The 20690-nt window shown below is 37.1% G+C and overlaps 1 protein-coding gene across 1 annotated transcript; it reads right to left on the bottom strand.

The window, feature by feature from the left end:
- Nucleotides 1–1985: 1985 nt before the first annotated feature.
- LOC140239801 (uncharacterized) lies at nt 1986–17018 on the bottom strand. The gene is made up of 7 exons (XM_072319620.1): nt 16882–17018; nt 7870–8016; nt 7106–7378; nt 6295–6349; nt 4588–4806; nt 3468–3764; nt 1986–2471 (listed from the first exon to the last, which is right to left on the bottom strand). The coding sequence occupies exons 1-7, from the start codon at nt 17016–17018 to the stop codon at nt 1986–1988; spliced, it is 1614 nt and encodes a 537-aa protein (XP_072175721.1).
- Between the last annotated feature and the right edge of the window lie 3672 nt (nt 17019–20690).

Raw genomic sequence — 20690 nt, forward strand, 5'->3', positions numbered from 1 at the left:
ATTCACAAAATATATTAGGATTTTATTCTCCTCGTAATCTTGAGCAGCAGTTGCAGCACAATTTGCAAAAGATATATATAGAGACAGAGGTTCGAAGAGAGATAAATTAAGTACACACTATTATATCACATGAATGTATTATTATTTGATGTATATAGTGTGAGATATAATATATTCTTTGTAACATATAATATACGATATCAATACGTAATATGTTATAATTATTAACATATATTACATATCATATGATATATGTTGTATATTATATATTATATATTATATATTATATATTATATATTATATATTACATATCATATTATATATTATATATTATATATAATATAGTAGATGTTCGCCAGTTGTAGATGACCTGTCGTAAATATATTTTCATTGAGGTATATTGGGCAAAATCATTGGGGTAACGTTTGAGGATGGATCAAATTTTCTCTCCTGTGGTAACACGAATTATTGATCGTTCTCAGCTGCTGACGCCACAACCTTTAGACAGAGATACCAGGTTGGTAGAATTGCTGGTCTGAGTCAAACGATCAAGCGCTTTTCACAGAATCATAAATTTGCCTTTCAGAGAACTGTAAACTTGCCATATTTAAGCGGGCTTTTCTCTCGCCTTTCACAGATACGCAGCTATTACTAGTTACTTTAATATTACCATTCAAATGGTCTCTGAGAATTATATTCGAGTACATCGAGTTTCTTTCATAACTCCCCCTATCTTTCGCCACATTCAAAACAGAAAATGAGCCAAGAAATCAACAGAATGAAAAGAAAATGTTCTCAACAATCAATGCAGACATTAACATAATGGCCCGAATTCACGAAGGTGGTACAAATAAAACCGTGGTTTAAACCATGGACAAAAACCATAGAGCGCCAAGTGTCGAAAGGAATATTTCAAAACGAAATTTGTCATTCCGTCAACAAAATGACCGTTTTGTTAACGAAATTATCATTTCGTGAACAAATGTTCATTATTCAATTACAAAATGTTGTCATTTTGTTACAAAATAATCATTTCATCAACGAAATGACTGATTTCGTAACGAAATATTCCATATTACACACTAACAGACAGACTATACACTAACAGACTATTTCAACACTTAGAAACACTGTACAGAACACACAAACAAAAAGTCATAGGCAAAATTACTATCATGATTTTTGCTCATGTCAACACAAGAATATAAGTTCGACATGATTAGTTTTGTTGTTTTGTATTTGGAAAGACGATGTCCAAAAGTTCAATGTTCATTAAGCTACAACAATCAGAATAAGGGTCACTGACTGTGCGACATCGACGTCTTCGAAGAATCACTTGGTATTAACTAAAAAAAATCAACTGTTTTGGAAAAATATTGAATTACGATTGTTGGTCATTCCTATGCATGGCAGATAAAATACAGTAAAAAAAAAAAAGAGCATTGTCATTTATTTGTAGTTATTGGTAAGTCTTGTCCGATTCTCATCTAATAAACATTAGCTGCTGGTATACGCGATCCCACCCCATCCCCCTCCCCCAAAAGAAAGGAACCGAACAATTCTACAGTTGTACATGCATCCTCAGTGTTCTCGCCGGCAAGTGTCTCAAACGTACATTAATTCGTCTTTAGTCTTTTCTCCTTTTTTTTTTCTTGAATTTCTTCGCCTTTCTTTCTTTCTTTCTGACTTTCTTCTTCTTCTTCTTCTTCTTCGTTTTTTATCATTACCATTATGATTATCGGTAACATCGGTGCAGAACCTGGCAGTTCCGTATTTATTTTCGACATTACAGGCGCGTTTCACTTTTCTCAGCAGGCACTCACAACAGTTTCGTTTCTCATGTGAATAGTTATTATTTGAAAATTATGAAATATCTGGATATCTACACATTATCCATCATTACCATGTGATTACATGATCCGCTGGATCAAGTGCATTTTCTGTTCGAGGTGGTTTACACGCACGCTGGTCGTTCAAAATGAAAGCTAAGTCCCGTTATGCATATTATTCAAATCATTGTTGAGAGTTCCACCATTAAGAACCGTGCTCGTGTGGCCAGGAGCGATCAGCGGTATCTCTTCTCTACCACTGGAAGCTCCCATTCCGTCCTTCCGCTTGTTAAAGACCCTCGCCGGGTGTTTCCTCAATATACAGTCCAAAGCGAGCGCGGTTGTGTTGGCCACGGCGGTTCCGGTGAGGATCACCGCGCACAGCAAAATCAAGGCGTGGCGAAGACCCAGTGCCGTGGCCGTAGGTGTGACGAGCAGAGAGAACGAGCCCCCGAACGAATATAGGAAGAGGTAGAGCAAGGCGAAGATGAGCGTTTTGCAGTCCGCTGGAGCGAGATCAGAGGACACGGCGAGAACGAGCACGACCGACCAGTCGCTGAAAACGATGATGATACCGTGGATGACAATGAATACGGAGGAGTCGACGACAAAGGTAAATGGGCCAATGACAGCGGCGGCGATCTGGACATGAATAGAAAAAGAATTATCCGAACAATTTCATTAATAGGTACCAATCTTCGCAAATTCATAAGACGACTTGAGGTCTTAAAAAAATTGCAGACACACGATGAGCAATCATTCACGTTCTCGTGTACCAGTCAGCAGGAGGTCAGTGAGCGCTTAATGTTGCAATGAGACATGTTTTCAACGGGCCAGGGCCAACATCCGTACATTCTCTAGATGTCAGTAACTGTGCACTAATTTATTATTCTTCTTTTTAATGGACAGCATCAACCCTTCCGTGAATTGTGGAATTTCTTTCTTTTTTTGTTTTGAAATTGCTTGAAGAATAGTAAAACAAATCAGAAGACTGGCTGTACAACATTAATGAGAGAACGAATTCGACGCACTGCGCGATGAAACCATTCAAAATTTTAACAGGAAGCCAACCAACATCAAGTCATACTCCAGCATTTTTTCCCCAAATCTGATGCATTTCCTACATCTCTATTCGCCCTTCTTCTTTTCCTTGTAAATAGGGCTTATTATACAATGAGGACACAGAACCACAAAAAAGAAGAAAAGAAAAACGAAAACAGCAACAACAGCACTGCGAAAACAACAACGTACATGGGAAACAGCAAAAGCACAATTTGTTGAGAGGTGACCTTTATAGAAAGGTTCATTGACGTGTCGAATCATCTGTGGAGAGAAACAAATTCTGGTGGTTTTCATGTACAGGTTATCTTTACGCAAAATGGCCGCCAAAGCAGCTTTAGTTGGGTGAATATAATGCTTTTGGATTTCCACTATACGACCATGGAGCTAACTGTTTAGTAGCTCCATGATACGACGTCGAACTTATAAAAGAGTATTACGACACAGATATGTAATACAGGATAAATTTTGTGGATCACGGACATCTTTACAAACAGCTCGCACTTCGGACATGTGCATACAATCACGTAGAACAAGACGTAGTGGAAGTGAGAAAATAGTGGGGTCTTGACGACTTACCGATAAACCAGCTAAAAGCGACAGCGTTGAGAGATGACCATGGTTCTTCCGCAGACGATCACTCAGAATCCCGCCGAGAATGCAGCCCAAGAATCCGGCAACCAAAGCGGCGTAAAACAGGTTGTTCACGTTGTAGCCGTTGAAATAGGTGAGGATGTAGTTGGCGACGTTGAACGACATGATGAACCCGTAGGAACAGCGACACATGCTCCCCAGGAGCACGGGGATCAGCACGGACCACGTGATCTCACTTACGCAAGCGCGCTGCTGCTCCATGAAAATCTTTAAGTATGACATCTGAAAATAAGCAACGAAACAAAAACACACACTTATGATGCTTATGGTGAAGTGGTTGAATCCCATTCAGATACAATGTACTCCCTTTATAACGAAGTCTTCGGGACCGCGATTTTCTTTCGTTATATCGAAATTTTGTTATAACGGAACAGTGTAGTGTATAAACGTATGTAGATGATGATTTTGGGACCTGCATTTTGATTTCGTTGTAATGAGAATTTCGTTATAACTGTGTTCGTTTAACTGGAGTGCACTGGATCGAGCAATCATAACTCAGTAATGACTATGTGTGTGAGAACATGGTCGCGCTTGACTCGACTAAAGTTTTAGGTATAACGGAGCTGCTGTGGCTCAGTGAGTAATTACACCAAAAAGTTTCCAATGTTGCACGAGGTCTCGGGCTCGAGCCTGATCCGGATTTAATGGTAATGCCCTCAGGCAATGCATATTCAAGCTTGCTTATTTTTAACTTCATGTTCAGGGAAATCAAATGAGGATTTATGTACAGGAGAGAATGGGAACTTCGTGATGTCGTGATATCCTCGCCGCACTTAATTTGCATAATTATATGATTGCCACTGATACAACGTGAGCCAGTAAATTTCCTTCAATATCTTTTTTTTTTTTTTTTTTTAGCATTTCTTTTTCTATTTTTATATTCGTCTATTAATCAAAGCCAACATTCGCATGGGTTCAGAATTTGCTTGCTTCAGATGTTTGGATGCCTGAACATTGTAGTGGCTATGTAAAAAAAAAGAAGAAAAAAAAAGAGATCTATCGCAACTAAAGAAGTAGATCCTAACTGCTAAGGCGTGAGACCTACCAACGATGAATTCGAACCAGTGTTTAACGTCCGCTGTTTGTCCCGGGGAGGCTCGGCCATCAACAGGGCTGCCAGCCCGAGGACAACACCTGCTGAGCCCGCAATGACGTAACACAATCGCCATCCCAACACGTTGCTGGCGGCGACGAAGAGGTACCCGACGCCGTTTCCGACGACGCGGCCAAACGACACGGCACCGAACGCCAAGGCGAGTACTTCCTGAAAGTATACAGAAGATGGACGAGCAAAAGAAGCATAACTGCACTGGAAAATGACAACAACAACAACAACAACAACAACAACATCAGAAAAAGTTTGAAAAAGTCTGGCCGTAACCGCATGAAATGTTTTTATTAGCCTTGAAATATTTCAGCACCAATTTGTGTCAGCATTATACGTTAGAGCAACTCACTCATGGCATAATTATTCGTAAAATATTTGGCTAATGTTCGTATTTGGGGATTGTGTATACATGCGTGGGTGTAATCGTTTGCACACAATGCATTCAGGACACATAGATTAGCATGTAAATCAACAGGGGGAGGAATCTGCTAGATTCATTATTTCGTTCATTTTTTTTGTGTGTGTTCATTATATAAGATTGAAAAAATTGTATGCCTACATGTTTGTTAATCCAAAAATTTGTGGCGTCGTTCCGAAGGTTCGTTATTCCAAAGCTTCTTTTATAGTCCGAGAATGATATAAGGTTCAATAAACTAACAATGGAAAGAGGGTTCGTTACTCCGAAGGTTCATCATTCCGACTATGAAATATGGTTCGTTAATCCAAAAATAAAAAGAGGTGCTTATTAACAAACCTTCAGAACAATGAACCTCATTTCAATTTCAGAATCATGAACATCTGGAATAACCAAGGAGGTGGAATAACCATTTTTGTTTAATTTTAGTTATTAGGAACCTTCGGAATAATGAGATTCCGCAATAAAGAACATTCGGAATGACGAATCTTCGGAATAATGAACGGGAACCTAATTGGGCATAGTAGGGTGGAAAAGTTTATTTCTATATCACATTCTCTCGACTTTTACAAACTTTTAAAAACTTGAGCGGATTTGGCGCAATATAAATTCATGTTATCATTATTGTTATTATCATTATCATTATGATCAGATTATTTAACATTTCGCTGAAAAAATTTAATTGCAAAGATAACAATTATTATGTAAGCGGTTGTTCATGTTTTACAGCGTACCGTGGGACTGACGTTATCTTTCATCTAAAGGTATTATTCTAGAAGAAAACACATATCAGACGAAAAAAACAGTGAAAAATGTTTAGTTATTATGTCAAAATGCAAACGTATGTGATGACTGTTTCAAAACATGGCCGGCGCACTGTTTTCAAAAGTGTGGGGCCCACTTTCGGGTTTCATGAGCTAACAAGCAAAAAAAAAAAAAAAAAAAAAAAAGGTCCTCAGCTCATTCTCTCCTCTCCCATTGTAGTGCCTCTTACGTACTTCCGGGTTGAAAAAAGTGTGGGGGCCCAAAGTGATGACACCTTATGTATTCCTTTGTATGGTGCACAAAAAGTGTGGGGGCCCGAGCCCCCACGGCCCCCACGGCTGCGCCGCCCCTGCAAAAAGAATACTGTGGCACCGTAAAGTATTTGGTGGTTTGGAACTCTGTTTGTTTTTTTACTGTTTTTTATCAAATTTTACATCATTTTTGCACTGTTCTGTTTTCCTTACCGGTTTTACGATGAGAGACATGTAAGCCATTATGAAGGTAGTGAAGGGACCAGTACTGAAGATAGAGAGAGAGAGAGAGAGAGAAGATCAAAAGGAAAATACATATCTAAATGTCATATATATATATATATGTATATATATATATATATACATAATTGATATACAGTACTAGTATTAGGAATTTTCTCGTGATTACTTGATTTCATTCAGTGTAGCTTGCTCTTACAATAAATAATGCTAAATTTTCCTGTTTTTTATTATTTGGGTGCATTATTCTTAATTGTTTTTGTTTACTGTATTTTTAGACTTTTTCCGTTAAAAGTTCTTGTAATTTATCTTTATGTTTCAGATGGCTTTAATTAAAGTATTTCTTAGTTTTATCTCGTTTATATCAAAGGTTTTGATTGTATGAATAGATTCAAATTAAGTTTACTTTATCTTATTGCCTATTTTTTTTTTTGACGTGTCGTTTAAATTCTAAATTTGCGTCTACATTTTTAATATCTCTTATGTATTGTATCATGTAAGTAGGGCCTGCAGTTGTGTACATGATGTTTGTTTGTCTCTAAACTCTATACATTTCCTGCATTTTGCTGATCCGGTCTTTGGATTCAATTCATCTTTTATATTCATTTATTCTTTTAATAATGATAGTTATATCATAATATAATATGAATTGAATGAATATAATAATATCATACGAATGGAATGAATTGAATTGAATATCACTCCAAATCATCATCTCGGGAATATATCATATAAATCCTGTCTCGAGGAAATTTATAGAACTATAGAAACTACTTTCACTTACAAAATCCCAAAAAGGAATCGGAGGAAGGCAACCATCCAGTACGAGTTAACAAATGCTGTTCCGAGCGTACACAGACTCCACGCAATGGTCAGCGCGACTATGGTGGCGATGTGCGGGACCCCAGCGGCCTGAAGGAGGACAGTGATGGGCATAGCCGACAACCCCTCGATGATCAGATAAACTGGCCCTGCTAGGATGTCGTATAGAGTACCCATGCCCGTATATTCAATGACGCATGCATCGGGTGAGAAGCTGGTACTATTGGCGTCACAGCTGTTGATTAGATATAATTTGATTTAAGCAAAAAGCCTGTCCGGAGATCAGGAGGTCGTAGGGTCGAATCCTGCTCGATTATTATGTACGCCCATGAGTTTTGTGGTTATTTCAGAAAGAGCACAGAAAGAAAACAAAAATGAAAAAAAAAAACTTCATCATTTTCCCTACAGGTATGCAGATCTCATTGCCATGAAGTGAAAAATGATAATTGCTAAAGCGTTCGTTCTGCCGCCACTCTAAGACCTCATCCAAAAATTCATTGCTTTGATAACGACCAGGACACACTTTTGGCTCTTTGACCCTTGACCCCATCAACAACAAGTGTGACCTACCCTCCCCTTTTTTCCGGATCCCGAGTGCCCCCCCCCCCCCCACAACATACAAACGCTAAAAAGGGGAAAAAACAACAAACGTTTCGCAGCCATCACCATATACGTGTAGCTATAGTTGTGACAAAATGTTTCGATTCATGTTTTTTAACGCCTTACCGACCAGGGAGATTGCAGAATTCGTCATACGTGGCGTTAAGACTCCTCGCGTAGGAGCGGGCCACGGTTTCGTTTGTCACCATACAAGCTGTCGCCCCAAACTCCAGGTCGTTGGCCATTCCGAATGTAGTCCCAACCAGCAGATACCTGTTTGTTAATAGCAATAATACTACGAAAATAATAATGGTGCTGACACTATTCACTACTACCACTACTACTACTACTACTACTTATACTACTACTACTACTACTACTACTACTACTACTACTACTCCTACTACTACTACTACTACTACTACTACTACTACTACTACTACTACTACTACTACTACTATTACTACTACTACTACTACTACTACTACTACTACTACTACTATTATTACTACTACTACTACTACTAGTAGTTACTACTTCTACTACTACTACTACTACTACTACTACTACTACTACTACTACTACAGTAGTATAGTGATTTTATTATCAATTAGTAATGATAATGAACAAAATGGTTGTAAAAGTGATTGTATATACGGGTATGACTGCAAACATGATAATAAGCCAGTTCGCAGTTCCACTTTGCGCGTGAGCAAAAACAAAGTAGATAAATAAATAAATAAAAATAAAAATAAAGATAAAAAAGGTCATTCGGACCAAGAGGCGTGTTGGTTTTTAAATTCACTGGGATAAGCATCTGTGATTTGTTGTTATGTAATGATTATTCATGTTATCTTTCTAAATGCCTCGGTGTTTGTGGTTCTTTTTTTTTTCAAATGAACCCTATCTGTTTGAATGTAGAATGGTTAGGTATAACAATTACATGAAACGAGGACTGCACGGCACATATCAATTCAGACAAACCCTGTAAGTAAATGCCATGCTTTTCAGTGCACCATTTTTTTTGTGTGTGTGTATGTGTGTGTGTGCGTGTGTGTGTGTGTGTGTGTGTGTGTGTGTGTGTGTGTGTGTATGTGTCAGTAGTTTTGAACAATTTGATGCAAAGTAGGCCCCTATCAAATGGTAAAATAGAATTTTAATTGGATTAATTAGTATTGAAAGTTTTGTATTATTTAAACCGACAGGAACATATGAAAGGAAGCTTCACTGGGAATGTAAATGTGACGTATAGTGATCTCTGAAAGATTGTCAAATTATTATTTTTTTCCTTAACGGAAGGTCCGCCAAATTCAACTGTTTTGTATAACTTTGACTGATGATAAGACTGGAGTGTACATAATGTCAGGTCTCTAAAACCTCGGCATGTTTCCTCTCAAAAGAACCGTATCTGTCTGAATGTAGGATATTGCTAGGCAGAATGATTACACGAAATGAGCACTGCACGACACATATCACGTCGTGCAAACCTTAAGGAAATGTCATGCAGTGTATCATTTTTTTTGTGTGTGTTTTTGTGTGTGTAAGTACTTTTGAACAATTTGATTTCTGATAGTTGTATAGAGTTATAAGTGGTAATATAAAATTTTGATTTGAACAACTGGCATCAATTTTTTTTTTTTTTTGATTATTCAAACGCATGGTTAAAAAAGAAACCAAGGTTCAACGGAAGTGTGAATGTGACGCAGAATGACCCCTGGCAGAATTATCTAATGATCTTTTTGTGTGTGCGTGTGTGTCCTAGCAAAAGGTCTGCCAAATTTTTCTGTTTTTTTATAACTCTGACGGAGGAAAAGATGGCATCGTATGCCAGGTCTCCAAAACCTCGGAGTGTTTTCCCTCAAATGAACCATATCTGTTTGAATATAAAATCATTAGGTAGAATAATCTATCTACACGGAAACGAAATGGGCATTGTACGAATAATTTGGATAAACCTTGTTTTAGTCCTTCCGTTTTGTCCTCCCGGTTGCGACAAACCTTGCTTTTGTCCTCCCGTAGGACATAGTAACGTCATGTCTGATTTTTGCATGAGTACGTTTTCTATGCAATCCCTGATATTGTTGGATGAATACCACAATTCAGTTATATGTTATGTGTTGTAGTTGTTGCTTATAATCCTAACAAGGATTAAGCAATGCATGTGCATGATCCCGTATATAGCACCTTTGTTCAATACTTTTCTTTTTACCTTCTTTTCCTTCTCTTCTTCTTCTTCTTTTTTTGCGACGAATTTAATCGGCATAAACGCGAACTATTTGTTGATTCGTTGATATAGGTGATACACTTTCAAATAGCTTACCGAAACTTACTTTACTTTGGAAATCTGGTTTGGTATGAATTGACAGTGACAAGTACATGACGCTTGACATCACTACATGTTTTTTTTTTTTTTTTTTTTTTAATGGGGGTTTTAATGCCTAATTTGTTTAGTCCTCCGAATTGGATGGAGTCGAATGACCCCGTGCTCTTGCACTAAACTCCTTTCCTTTTTCGATTTTCTTCATTTTTTACACGAACGTACTCGCAATTAAACTCTTACATCTTTATTGACGATAAAACCATGGAGTTGATCTTGTATACATACAAACTTCTGCAATTTGAATTTGAATGATTTTACGTGTGAAGCAATGCGTCACTTTTCCACACCATATTATGTAATGAGGTACGTGATGAAGCATGCACCTGCACCTTTTTATTACTTGGGTCTTTCTTCTGCTTGTTCGCTTTTCTTCATTGTTTTCTTTTTTTCTTTTTTTTTTCTCTCTCTCTCTTTCATTGTAACCAGTCTAATTTGTACAAACACAACCATGCACATTTGGTCATTATCCTCAGGGAGGCAGGCTTTACTATTTGGGATGAGGAAGTAGACAACTCAATAGGTTTGACTCAATTAACACGTTATGTAATCCCGAGTCTGATGGAGCGGGGTATCGCTCTGAATGATCCAGGGGGGTGTTTCATAAAGCTGTTCGTAAAGTTACGAACAACTTACGAGCGACTGGTGATCAGTTCTTGTGCTGTATTATGGAAATTCTGATAAGTATAGCACATCAGAACTGATCACCAGTCGCTCGTAAGTTGTTCGTAGCTTTACGAATAGCTTTATGAAACACGGCCCTGTTTTGCTTTGTCTGTTGCTAGGTGTTATTTTCACTCCCAGCACAACGTATCTGATTTACATTGGCATTATTTGTTGTTAGAATGTGCTAATTCTACTTGAAAGCACGCCGTATATTTGACAGATGATCTAGTTCTGTTATCTTGATGGGTCAATAGCACTAGGACCTTATTCTCTTCTTTTCTCTTCTTTATGTTTGTTCATTTCGTTCCCTTTTTTTTTTCAAGACGATATTCACAATGTAGCGTGCTATGTTCGTAGTTTCTTTCTCTCGTTCTCCCTCTCTTCCTTTTCATGAAGAAATAGCTGATAATCTGAATGGTTCTTTCGCACCGTGTTATGACCATGATCTGCGTGACGATTACTTGTGACAAGAGATAGGATTTTTTTTTCTTTGTTCATCCCCTGAATAGGTGGCGTGACATTGCCCGTCAGTTCAGTGAACTGTGAATGTAGTGTATAACTATGGCACGTATATTGTAATACCGGTAATACGAATCTTGGAGAATGGATGTAGCAGTGTTGAAATCAAGGTCGCCCATGCCAAAAACATACTTGTATTTATGATGTATAGACCTCCTAATTGTAACACCCAAGATTTTTTTGGATTATTTGCAATTTTTATTCCATAATCCGCAATATTTCATAATAAAGACTGTTATATTATGGGAGATTTTAATATAGATTTATCTAAGTTTCAAACAATGAATACTGCTCAATCTTTTCTTCATATTATAATGTCCACATCTTTTTTACCCCTGATAACCAAACCAACTCGAGTAACCAGTCACTCGGCAACTCTTATTGATAATATATTTTGTAATATTAACCCCTTACCGGTCTCTGGTATCATTCTTTCAGATTTATCAGACCATTACCCCATTTTCACTCACATACCCCTTCAAAAAAAATACCATAAAAGACCCGGTGTCAACTTTCCGGAAGGTGACACCTGGAAATACAGCGAGATTGCAAAATGACCTCGGTAATGTGGATTGGTCTTTGGTATATAATACCGAAAATACAAATGAGGCTTATGATTTGTTTATGAGTACTTTAATTTTGGTTATGGATAAGCATGTTCCTGCTGTTAAAAAGAAATCTAGAAATCATAAAAGATCCCCTAGACTTCCATGGGAACCTAAGTCTTTACTGCGATCAATCAATCGAAAGAATAATTTTTATTATGTTGACAAACTTAAACGTACCCAGCAATCTCATGATAAATACACTTCATATAAAAACGTCCTTACACAAATATTACGTTATGAGAAACGGAAATATTTTACTAATCAGATAAGCTTGTTTAAACATGATATTCAAAATACTTGGAAAGTTATTAATATAGCTATCAACAAAAATAAGGACAAGCCCCGTATTACATCAATCAAACATGGTGATTTACTTGTTGATGATGTTTCCTCAATAGTTGATATTTTTAATCAGTATTTTTCACAAATAGGAAATAATCTTGCCCAAAATATTCCACATACTCATCTGAATTTTCAAGATTATTTAGAAGTCCCCAATCTTAGCTTATTGTTTTTCATGCCTTTGCATAGAAATGAATTATTAGATATAGTTCAGAATTTAAAAAATAAAAAAAAAGTTCTGGTTATGATGGCATTGATAATGTCCTTTTAATAAGAATCATTGATTATATTGTTGATCCACTTGTAAATGTATTTGATTTGTCTATAAGTAATGGTGTTGTCCCTGAGGCTATGAAAGTCTCCAAAGTAATTCCTGTCCATAAAAAAGGGGAAAGGGAAGATGTCTCTAATTATAGACCAATATCCCTGCTAACCTCTGTTTCGAAAATATTAGGAAGGGTTGTTTACACCAGACTTTTGAAGTTCTTAGGCACCCATAAAATTATTTCTTGATCATCAAATCGGATTTCGGCTAAAGCATTGCACGTTTCATGCAATCCTTACCTTCCTTGACAGGGTTTCAAAAGCGATAGATACACTTCATCATACTATTGGAGTCTTCCTGGACCTCTCCAAGGCCTTTTAAAACCATAGACCACAGCATACTACTTTACAAATTATCACATTATGGTATCAGAGGAAAGGCCCTGGAATGGTTCAGGAGTTACCTTACTAATCGAAAACAATTTGTACTTATCAACGGTCACGCATCGACTACCCAAAATGCTAACTGTGGTGTTCCTCAAGGAAGCTTACTAGGTCCCCTTTTATTTATTCTCTATGTCAATATGTCAAATTCTTCAAACATCCTCTCTTTCTTATTATTTGCGGATGATACTAATGTGTTTTTGTCTGATTCTGATTCTGATCGATTAATTGATACTTTAAATTGTGAATTAATGAAGTTACTTCAGTGGATACGAGTGAACAAAATTATCAATAAATTTACTAAAAACTAAATGCATGCTATTTAGTAATTCGCTGGAAAAATTTACCGAGAAATATTTTCCTGGAAGACACGGTCATAGAAGAAGTCTCTTCCATCAAATTTCTAGGTTTGATTCCGGACAATAAACTTACCTGGGGTTTGCATATTGATTCTCTATGTCGTGTTATTTCAAGGAATATAGGTAATATAAATAAAGTTAAATTTTATCTTCCAAAAAATGTACTTTTTATGTTATATTTTACTTTGATACTACCTTACTTAAACTATGGGATACTCGCATGGGGAAACACTTTTTCGACTTATAAAGAAAGAATATCATTATTAAAGAAAAAAAAAAAGCTCTTCGTATTATTTGTCACGAATCGTGGAGAAGTCATACTAATAATTTATTTCACGAAAATAATGTTTTGAAAATTTATGACCTTTATCGTTTGCAATTAGGACAATTCATGTATAAACTCACCAACCATTCTCTCCCCCTTGTGTTTGATTCCATGTTTTTAAAGAATGAAACTGTTCATGCATATCCAACCCGTCAATCCCATGAATATTATTTGCCTTTGACTAGGACGGTTTTTGCAAAATCTTTATTCTCCTTTTCTGGACCAAAATTCTGGAATTCTCTTGATGATAATATAAAAGAAGCTCCAAGTTTTAATACATTTTTTTTTTAAGTTAAAGAATCATTTAAAAACTTCATGTGCAGTATAATAATTCATTTTTTTTCCTATTGATTTTCAAAATTGTTGTTGCTTCGTTAATCTCACCACTCTATGTTCATCATTTACCTGTATCTCTTTTACATGTTATTCTGTTCATCGCATTGTGGTACTGATTTCCTGACGTCTGTGTATACGAACGTTTCATTGTATTTCTAATTATTTGTTTGTTGGAAGTGAAATAAATCAACTTGAATCAACGTGAATGCTGTTTGCCAACACATCCACCTGACAGGAAAAGTAGTAGTTTGTAATAGTATCAATAGAAAGAGATTATTAACACATTCAATGCAAGATAATGAAATGGTGCTAATTGACAGAACGTTCTGGCCATCTGGTCTACACAAGTTCATTCTTTGTTTGAAAAGGATTGATGAATCCCATAAGTTGTTACGTAAAGCTTTTGCATTAGTCGTTCTGAAAACGAGTGAAGAGCCCTTAACTGACTGAAAAAAGAAGGGTCATCCGGACCAATGTGCCCATGAGCTAACTCCGAACTGGATTATAGCGGCGGTGGTGGTAGTAGTATAGTTGTAGTATATAGGAGCAATAATACTGATGACACTCATGGAAATGATAACATTTACTATAACGCAAAAAAAAAAAGCCAGTTCCTTTATCACTCCGAGCAGTAAAGTAAATTACAATGATCGAAATTTCAATTTGAGTGGATAGATATCGCGGTTGGTGTTCGTCGAAGACATCAGAGTGACAGTGAGATTGAATTATGCGACTATGATTATAAAGAAATTTTGTCCAGCACCTAAAACCAACGCTCTTCTCTCGCTATAATAATAATATTTATTATATACAGTGTGTATATATATATATATATATATATATATATATATATATATATATATATATAAGTAAGATATGAGAAAGGAAGGAGAAATCGGTGCGTAGCTTTGACATCATTATTCCTCTTACTGTTCTTCTTTTTGGAAAAGCGCAAGAGTTGAAAAATTGCTCTCTGCCGGGGATCGAACCCGGGTCTTTGGCATGGAACGCCAACGCCTTTACCGCTCGGCCACGGAGACGTCATAGCGATTCAGACAGACCCAAGCTCAAATACCCGACGGACCAATCTTTCAACTCTTTATGCGCACGTTCCTTTTTTGGGGCAGAGAGTTATGAATAACAACCAGCCGCGTGCCTCAGCTGGATCTGCAATGAGATTCACGTAGCGGTGAATTGGGATAATGTTTTTGCGAAAGAAGTCACCGCTACAACAGCTTTTTGGCTTCTCCTGAATAATTTTTGCATATGTAAGATATGAGAAAGGAAGGAGAAATCGGTGCGTAGCTTTGACATCATTATTCCTCTTACTGTTCCTCCTTTTTGGAAAAGCGCAAGAGTTGAAAAATTGCTCTCCGCCGGGGATCGAACCCGAGTCTTTGGAATGGAACGCCAACGCCTTTACCGCTCCGACCACGGAGACGTCATAGTGATTCAGACAGACCCAAGCTCGAATACCCAACGGACCAATCTTTCAACTCTTTATGCGCACGTTCCTTTTTTGGGGCAGAGAGTTATGAATAACAACCAGCCGCGTGCCTCAGCTGGATCTGCAAAGAGATTCACGTAGCGGTGAACTGGGTTAATGTTTTTGCGAAAGTACATATCGAAATGGTTTAGAAGTAACAAGCTTTCATTGAATATTGATAAGACATGTTTTATATATTTTCATACTCTTCAATCCCAACCCATCCTTCCTAAAAGTATTTCTATTGATGATACAAACATTGCTGAGAAATATTCAACCAAGTTTCTAGGAGTGACCCTAGATAGAAATCGAACTTGGAATACTCATATAAAGAATATTACAACAGCAATATCTAAAGCAACTGGTGTTTTAAGGAGAATAAAGTATCTAATTAATGATCAAATTTCAACAATGTTGTATTACACTTTATTTTTACCATATGTAATGTACTGCAATATCGAATGGGGCAACTGTAGCAAAAGTAAATTGAACACAATTTTTATTCTCCAGAAAAAGGCTCTTCGTATATGCACACACTCAAATTTCTTGGCTCACACTGATCCCATATTTTATCGCCTAAAACTTTAAAGGCCCATGATATACATCTATATCTAACTGCCATATTTAAGTATAAACACACTCGAAATTTATTACCATTTTTTCATAATGCCTTATTAACCAATGACCATATTCACTCATACCCAACCCGTCGTTCCCAAGATTTTCATTTAAGTAATCCAAAGCTTCTACTTGCTCAAAAGTCGATCAGACATCACGGTCCGGATACATGGAACACTCTTCCTGAGGAATTGAAACAGTGTGCCTCCTTGTTTTCATTCAAAGCAAACTTAAAGAAGCGCATTTTATTACAGTATACTTCAAATACGAACTAAAAACAAATCATTTATATGACTAATGTTGGTCTCCCGATAGCAACATCGCATATCGTTCCCTTTTCCAGCAAACCAATTCTATTATTCTAAATTCCAGCCTGTCTGCCCTTGTGCACTTTCAAGCACTTACACGCATATTCACCACCGTCCATCACACATCAGAGTTTATTTTCCCCTGCTATCTTTGCAGCAGAATTTGTACTGTTACGAATCTAGTATTTCCCTACCTTTTCCTCGGGCCGGCCATCTTTTCAAGCAATGCTTACAATGGCGGCCCTCTGCATAATCGCTTCTTAACTACAATTGTTGTTGTAATCCCAGCTGCATAGACATGCATACACTATATTATATCATTAATTTCCTTTTATATCTTTGTTTATGCAAGTCCAACGACCCTGTTTTGAATTTACTTTGTATATTTCTCACATGTTAATGATTATGTACCTTATGTATATTGATTTGCTGATTGATTTTATGATTTGCAGAAAATAAAGTATCTAAACAAACAAACAAACTTACTGCTGGGCATAGTTTGTGAGATAGAGAAGCGTCGCCATGGTGACGGCATACATCTTCTTGGTCCAGGTAACTTCTTCATGCCCCTCCTCAATGTAGGAGCCTTCTTCTACACGAGCACTAGCAGTCTTCCGCTCCATCACCACGCGAGAAAGGCAAGCGATAATAATACTAGTACCAGGTGCTAGCATCAGCGCAAGATGCCTCTCTCTGTATTACAAGTAGGACATATACACAGACGACCACGTTTTGTATGATATAATGATTATTGCATTGATAATTTGGTACCGTAATCAATCCCTTCTCTACAAATTATGTCCTGATGAATGAAAGCCTTGTACCAGAGACTCGAGGTATTTAAGTGGTAAGTTGTTGTTGTTGTTTTTTTTTTTACCGAATTCAGGTCGACTGTTTAGCATCACCGATAGCTGCCGGCGTTAACAGCAACGACAACACATAAAACCATAAATAACATAATAGCGTGACCGCCTTTTTCTTCTCTCCTCTCTATACATGTACCAGCAGATGCATAGGTTTTACGTCAGATATACACTCAACCCCTAAAACATTGATGTGTATCTTACAGAGCTAAGAATACATCAAATATAACTCTGAATATAAAAATACAATGTATTAATTAGCAGTCTATCACACCTTGGATAAAGAATCTCATTGATTGGTGCTTACAAATTTACTGATCTAAAGCTGTAATTTTCATCTTATGAGCATATGAAAACAATTAAATGTGTGGGCTAGAGTAATATGCAGGCAAAGATTTTATCCACACGTGTTTAGATATGTGGATTTGCAAAGATCTGTTTCATACATTTCAATTCTATTCAATTCAATTCAATTCAATTCAAATTATTTGATACATAATACATTCCATACCTAAATTATTATTACACTATTGGAAACAAATTGAAAAAGAAATATTATGAACATATTCGTGGCAAAATAGAACAACCAACTCTCAATTATATACAATCATGCAAATCAGTCTCATGACTACCTTTCTTGTACATTATTCATTTCATTTCATTTTTATTTCATTTCAGACGAAAGTATACAATATGATAATTACATATAAACAAAGTAAAGTACAATATAACTTTTGCATACTCAAATAAGATTTAAATGTACGTCATTTGTTTACAATGAGACAAAACATACTTTAGATGAAGAAATGCATGGACAAACTGTTACTGAATCATAACAAAGAAAAGTCGGAAATGGAGTCTCCTCCATTATGATGCACACAGTATATAAGCATATTATCAGCCAATAAAAACCATGAAAACTAAACTAAACTAATCTATGATTTCCTACTGGATCAGACATGCCTTACCAGGATAGGTACACAACTAAATAAACTGTTATGATCAGTAAAACACAAGCGAAAACAACGACCACAACCCATATGCTGGCAAACTGAATGCCGGATCTTCCAATATACCGCAGCATTATCATTTCCTTAATGCTCATATACAATTGTACATATTGATATACCATGTCAGCACATAATTGCTTAACTTTAATTGAACTTATCCAATGAAATAAGTGAGGTATAACCATATGGCATATGGGTGGAACAAACCTCTATTTTATTTTAGATAAAGATTATATCTGCGTTGAATTACTTAAGAATATCGCATCCGCGCCGTTGCATTCGACAAAATCACCGACAATATCCCACAGAAAAAATGGGCACATCCCTATACTCTCATTACTGTATTAAATACATTGAAAATCAGCGCTCAGTCGCAGACTGTAACCATGAATGCTGCAGTAGTTGCAATAGACATGATAGAGTAACAGACACAACCCTAACTAAAAAAAGGTGCAATATTACATGTCTGACAATTTTTTTTAAAATCCAGAACACAGTGAATATGATACTTTGAATAATTTTAAAATCCGAACAAAAATGCATGGTATTCACAATGTCTGGGTGTATGTGTTTGTGTGGGCGTTTATGCAATTAACCTGAAGAGAATAAGAAGAAAACGTATTTCATGAAATTTATGACATATATTAATATCCATATGTTCTTTTGACAATTATTAGTAATGATCAAGGTATTTTAATCGACACAAGTCAATATTACGTATTTACATTGCACAATTCCCTGAAACCTGCGTGTCGATGTAAGGTCGTAAATCACCGTATGCGATCCTCCGAAGAACAGAAGGCTCCGACATCCGCATGGCATGGTATTGGGACAAAATAATACGGCGCTATGCATGACTGTTTGGCAAAGAATCTGCTATAGAGTCGGGACTTGGTAAAATGTTCTAATGCGACAAGTCCTAACCTCGAGATTAGGAAACTTCTAGGTTAAGCTCTTGCCCCCTAACTTCGACGTGCGTCCACACGACGAAGCCTAACATCGAGGTTAAACTCCTGCCCCTTTGAGTTCGTTGATTTTTGTGTCCACACGGTGCTTAACTACGAGTGGGGACCCCCGCGGCTCGTGGTTAGAGCGCTAACCCTGAGATAACCTGGAGGTTAGCTAACTACGAGTGCGTCTACACGGTCCCTAACTACGAGCTTAACCTCGAGGTTTCCTTACCTCGAGGTTAAGGCTTGTCGTCTGAATGTAACTAATATTGCAATAGGCATAATATAAAAATTACTCATCGTCGCTGGGGTTACAAGACCTCGTATCTCAAAAACGCCATTTTTTTTTTAGCTTAATGGTCAAATAATGGGTCAAGTGATGTCCTGTCCAAATCCCAACTGTCTTTCTTAAAAAATGAAGTCACCATGACATGTCAAAGGAAGGGCTATCCCATTCACTATAGTGCTTTGGCCGGCATGTTTTTTTTTTGTTTTTTTTTGTTTTTTGTTTTTTTGCTCTCCTGAACATTTGACATTTTTGAGATACGAGGTTTTGTCACCCCAGCGACGTCATGCAGTGCTCTGTCTGGGGCTGCTATTATCATAACGCTCTTTTTCCGTCCCCTTCCTCCTTCTTTCCCCTTTCTTTCCGATCATATAAATTTATGTACATGTATATAAATATATATATCTGCTTATTAGACACAAAACTTAACATTTTCAGTTTACAAAAAGTGTGTATGCCTGTGTTTGTGTGTATGTGTGTGTGTGCGTGTGTGTGTGTGTGTGTGTGTGTGTGGGGGGGGGGGGGTAATGTAAGGGAGGGACTCCAGAAAGCCCCCCCCCCCCCCCTTTCCCTTCTCCGCCAGGATGAAGCCACGGTCACAAAGGATCGTACGAACGATGCGTTCGTACGAATTTCACTGTTCGTACGAATTCTGGAGTTCGTATAGATTCGTAGAAGGGGCACAGATTCTTACGGCCTTCTTACGAATTTCGTACGAACGCTGTTTTCGATTCGCAAGAACAACTTAAGACCTTTTGGAGAAACGAAATGCAATGGCCCTAGAATTCGAACCTTTTTTTTTTTTCGTAAGAATGCCTTCAGTTATTCTTTCGTCAGCATTATGGCCATCTTACGATTTCTTTTTGACGCAAGATGGTCGTATGTGCAACTCACGGCACTCTCAAGCTATTCGTAAGAAGATTTTACAATTTTTTTTTATTGTATATTTTGTCGGGTTCTTAAAAAATTCTGTAACAGTTGAAAGTTTTATACTCCAAGATGGCAGTAGTGCCAAGGAGACTGCAACTGCAGCTGCATCTGCAATTAGAGGATGAGGAGGAAGAAGAAGATCGAGTGGTTTTAGCGGTTGCTTTAGCTCAGAAGAGACAGATACTTTCTGGTCGAACACCTAGAACAGAGTGAGGATTTGAACTTCGCGCGTTTGGCTTTATACCCCCTAAAACTC

This window comes from Diadema setosum, chromosome 16 (genome assembly GCF_964275005.1).
Source record: "Diadema setosum chromosome 16, eeDiaSeto1, whole genome shotgun sequence".
Taxonomy (NCBI): Eukaryota; Metazoa; Echinodermata; class Echinoidea; order Diadematoida; family Diadematidae; genus Diadema; species Diadema setosum.

What these genes read in the sequence shown, in the direction of transcription:
- LOC140239801 (XM_072319620.1), bottom strand. Translation starts at nt 17,018, where the DNA reads ATGGAGCGGAAGACTGCTAGTGCTCGTGTAGAAGAAGGCTCCTACATT. An exon ending in CTCACAAACTATGCCCAGCA is followed by an intron (nt 8,017 to 16,881) that starts GTAAGTTTGTTT and finishes ATTAACAAACAG; the next exon opens with GTATCTGCTGGTTGGGACTA. An exon ending in CTGGTTCGAATTCATCGTTG is followed by an intron (nt 3,765 to 4,587) that starts GTAGGTCTCACG and finishes GCTTATTTTCAG; the next exon opens with ATGTCATACTTAAAGATTTT.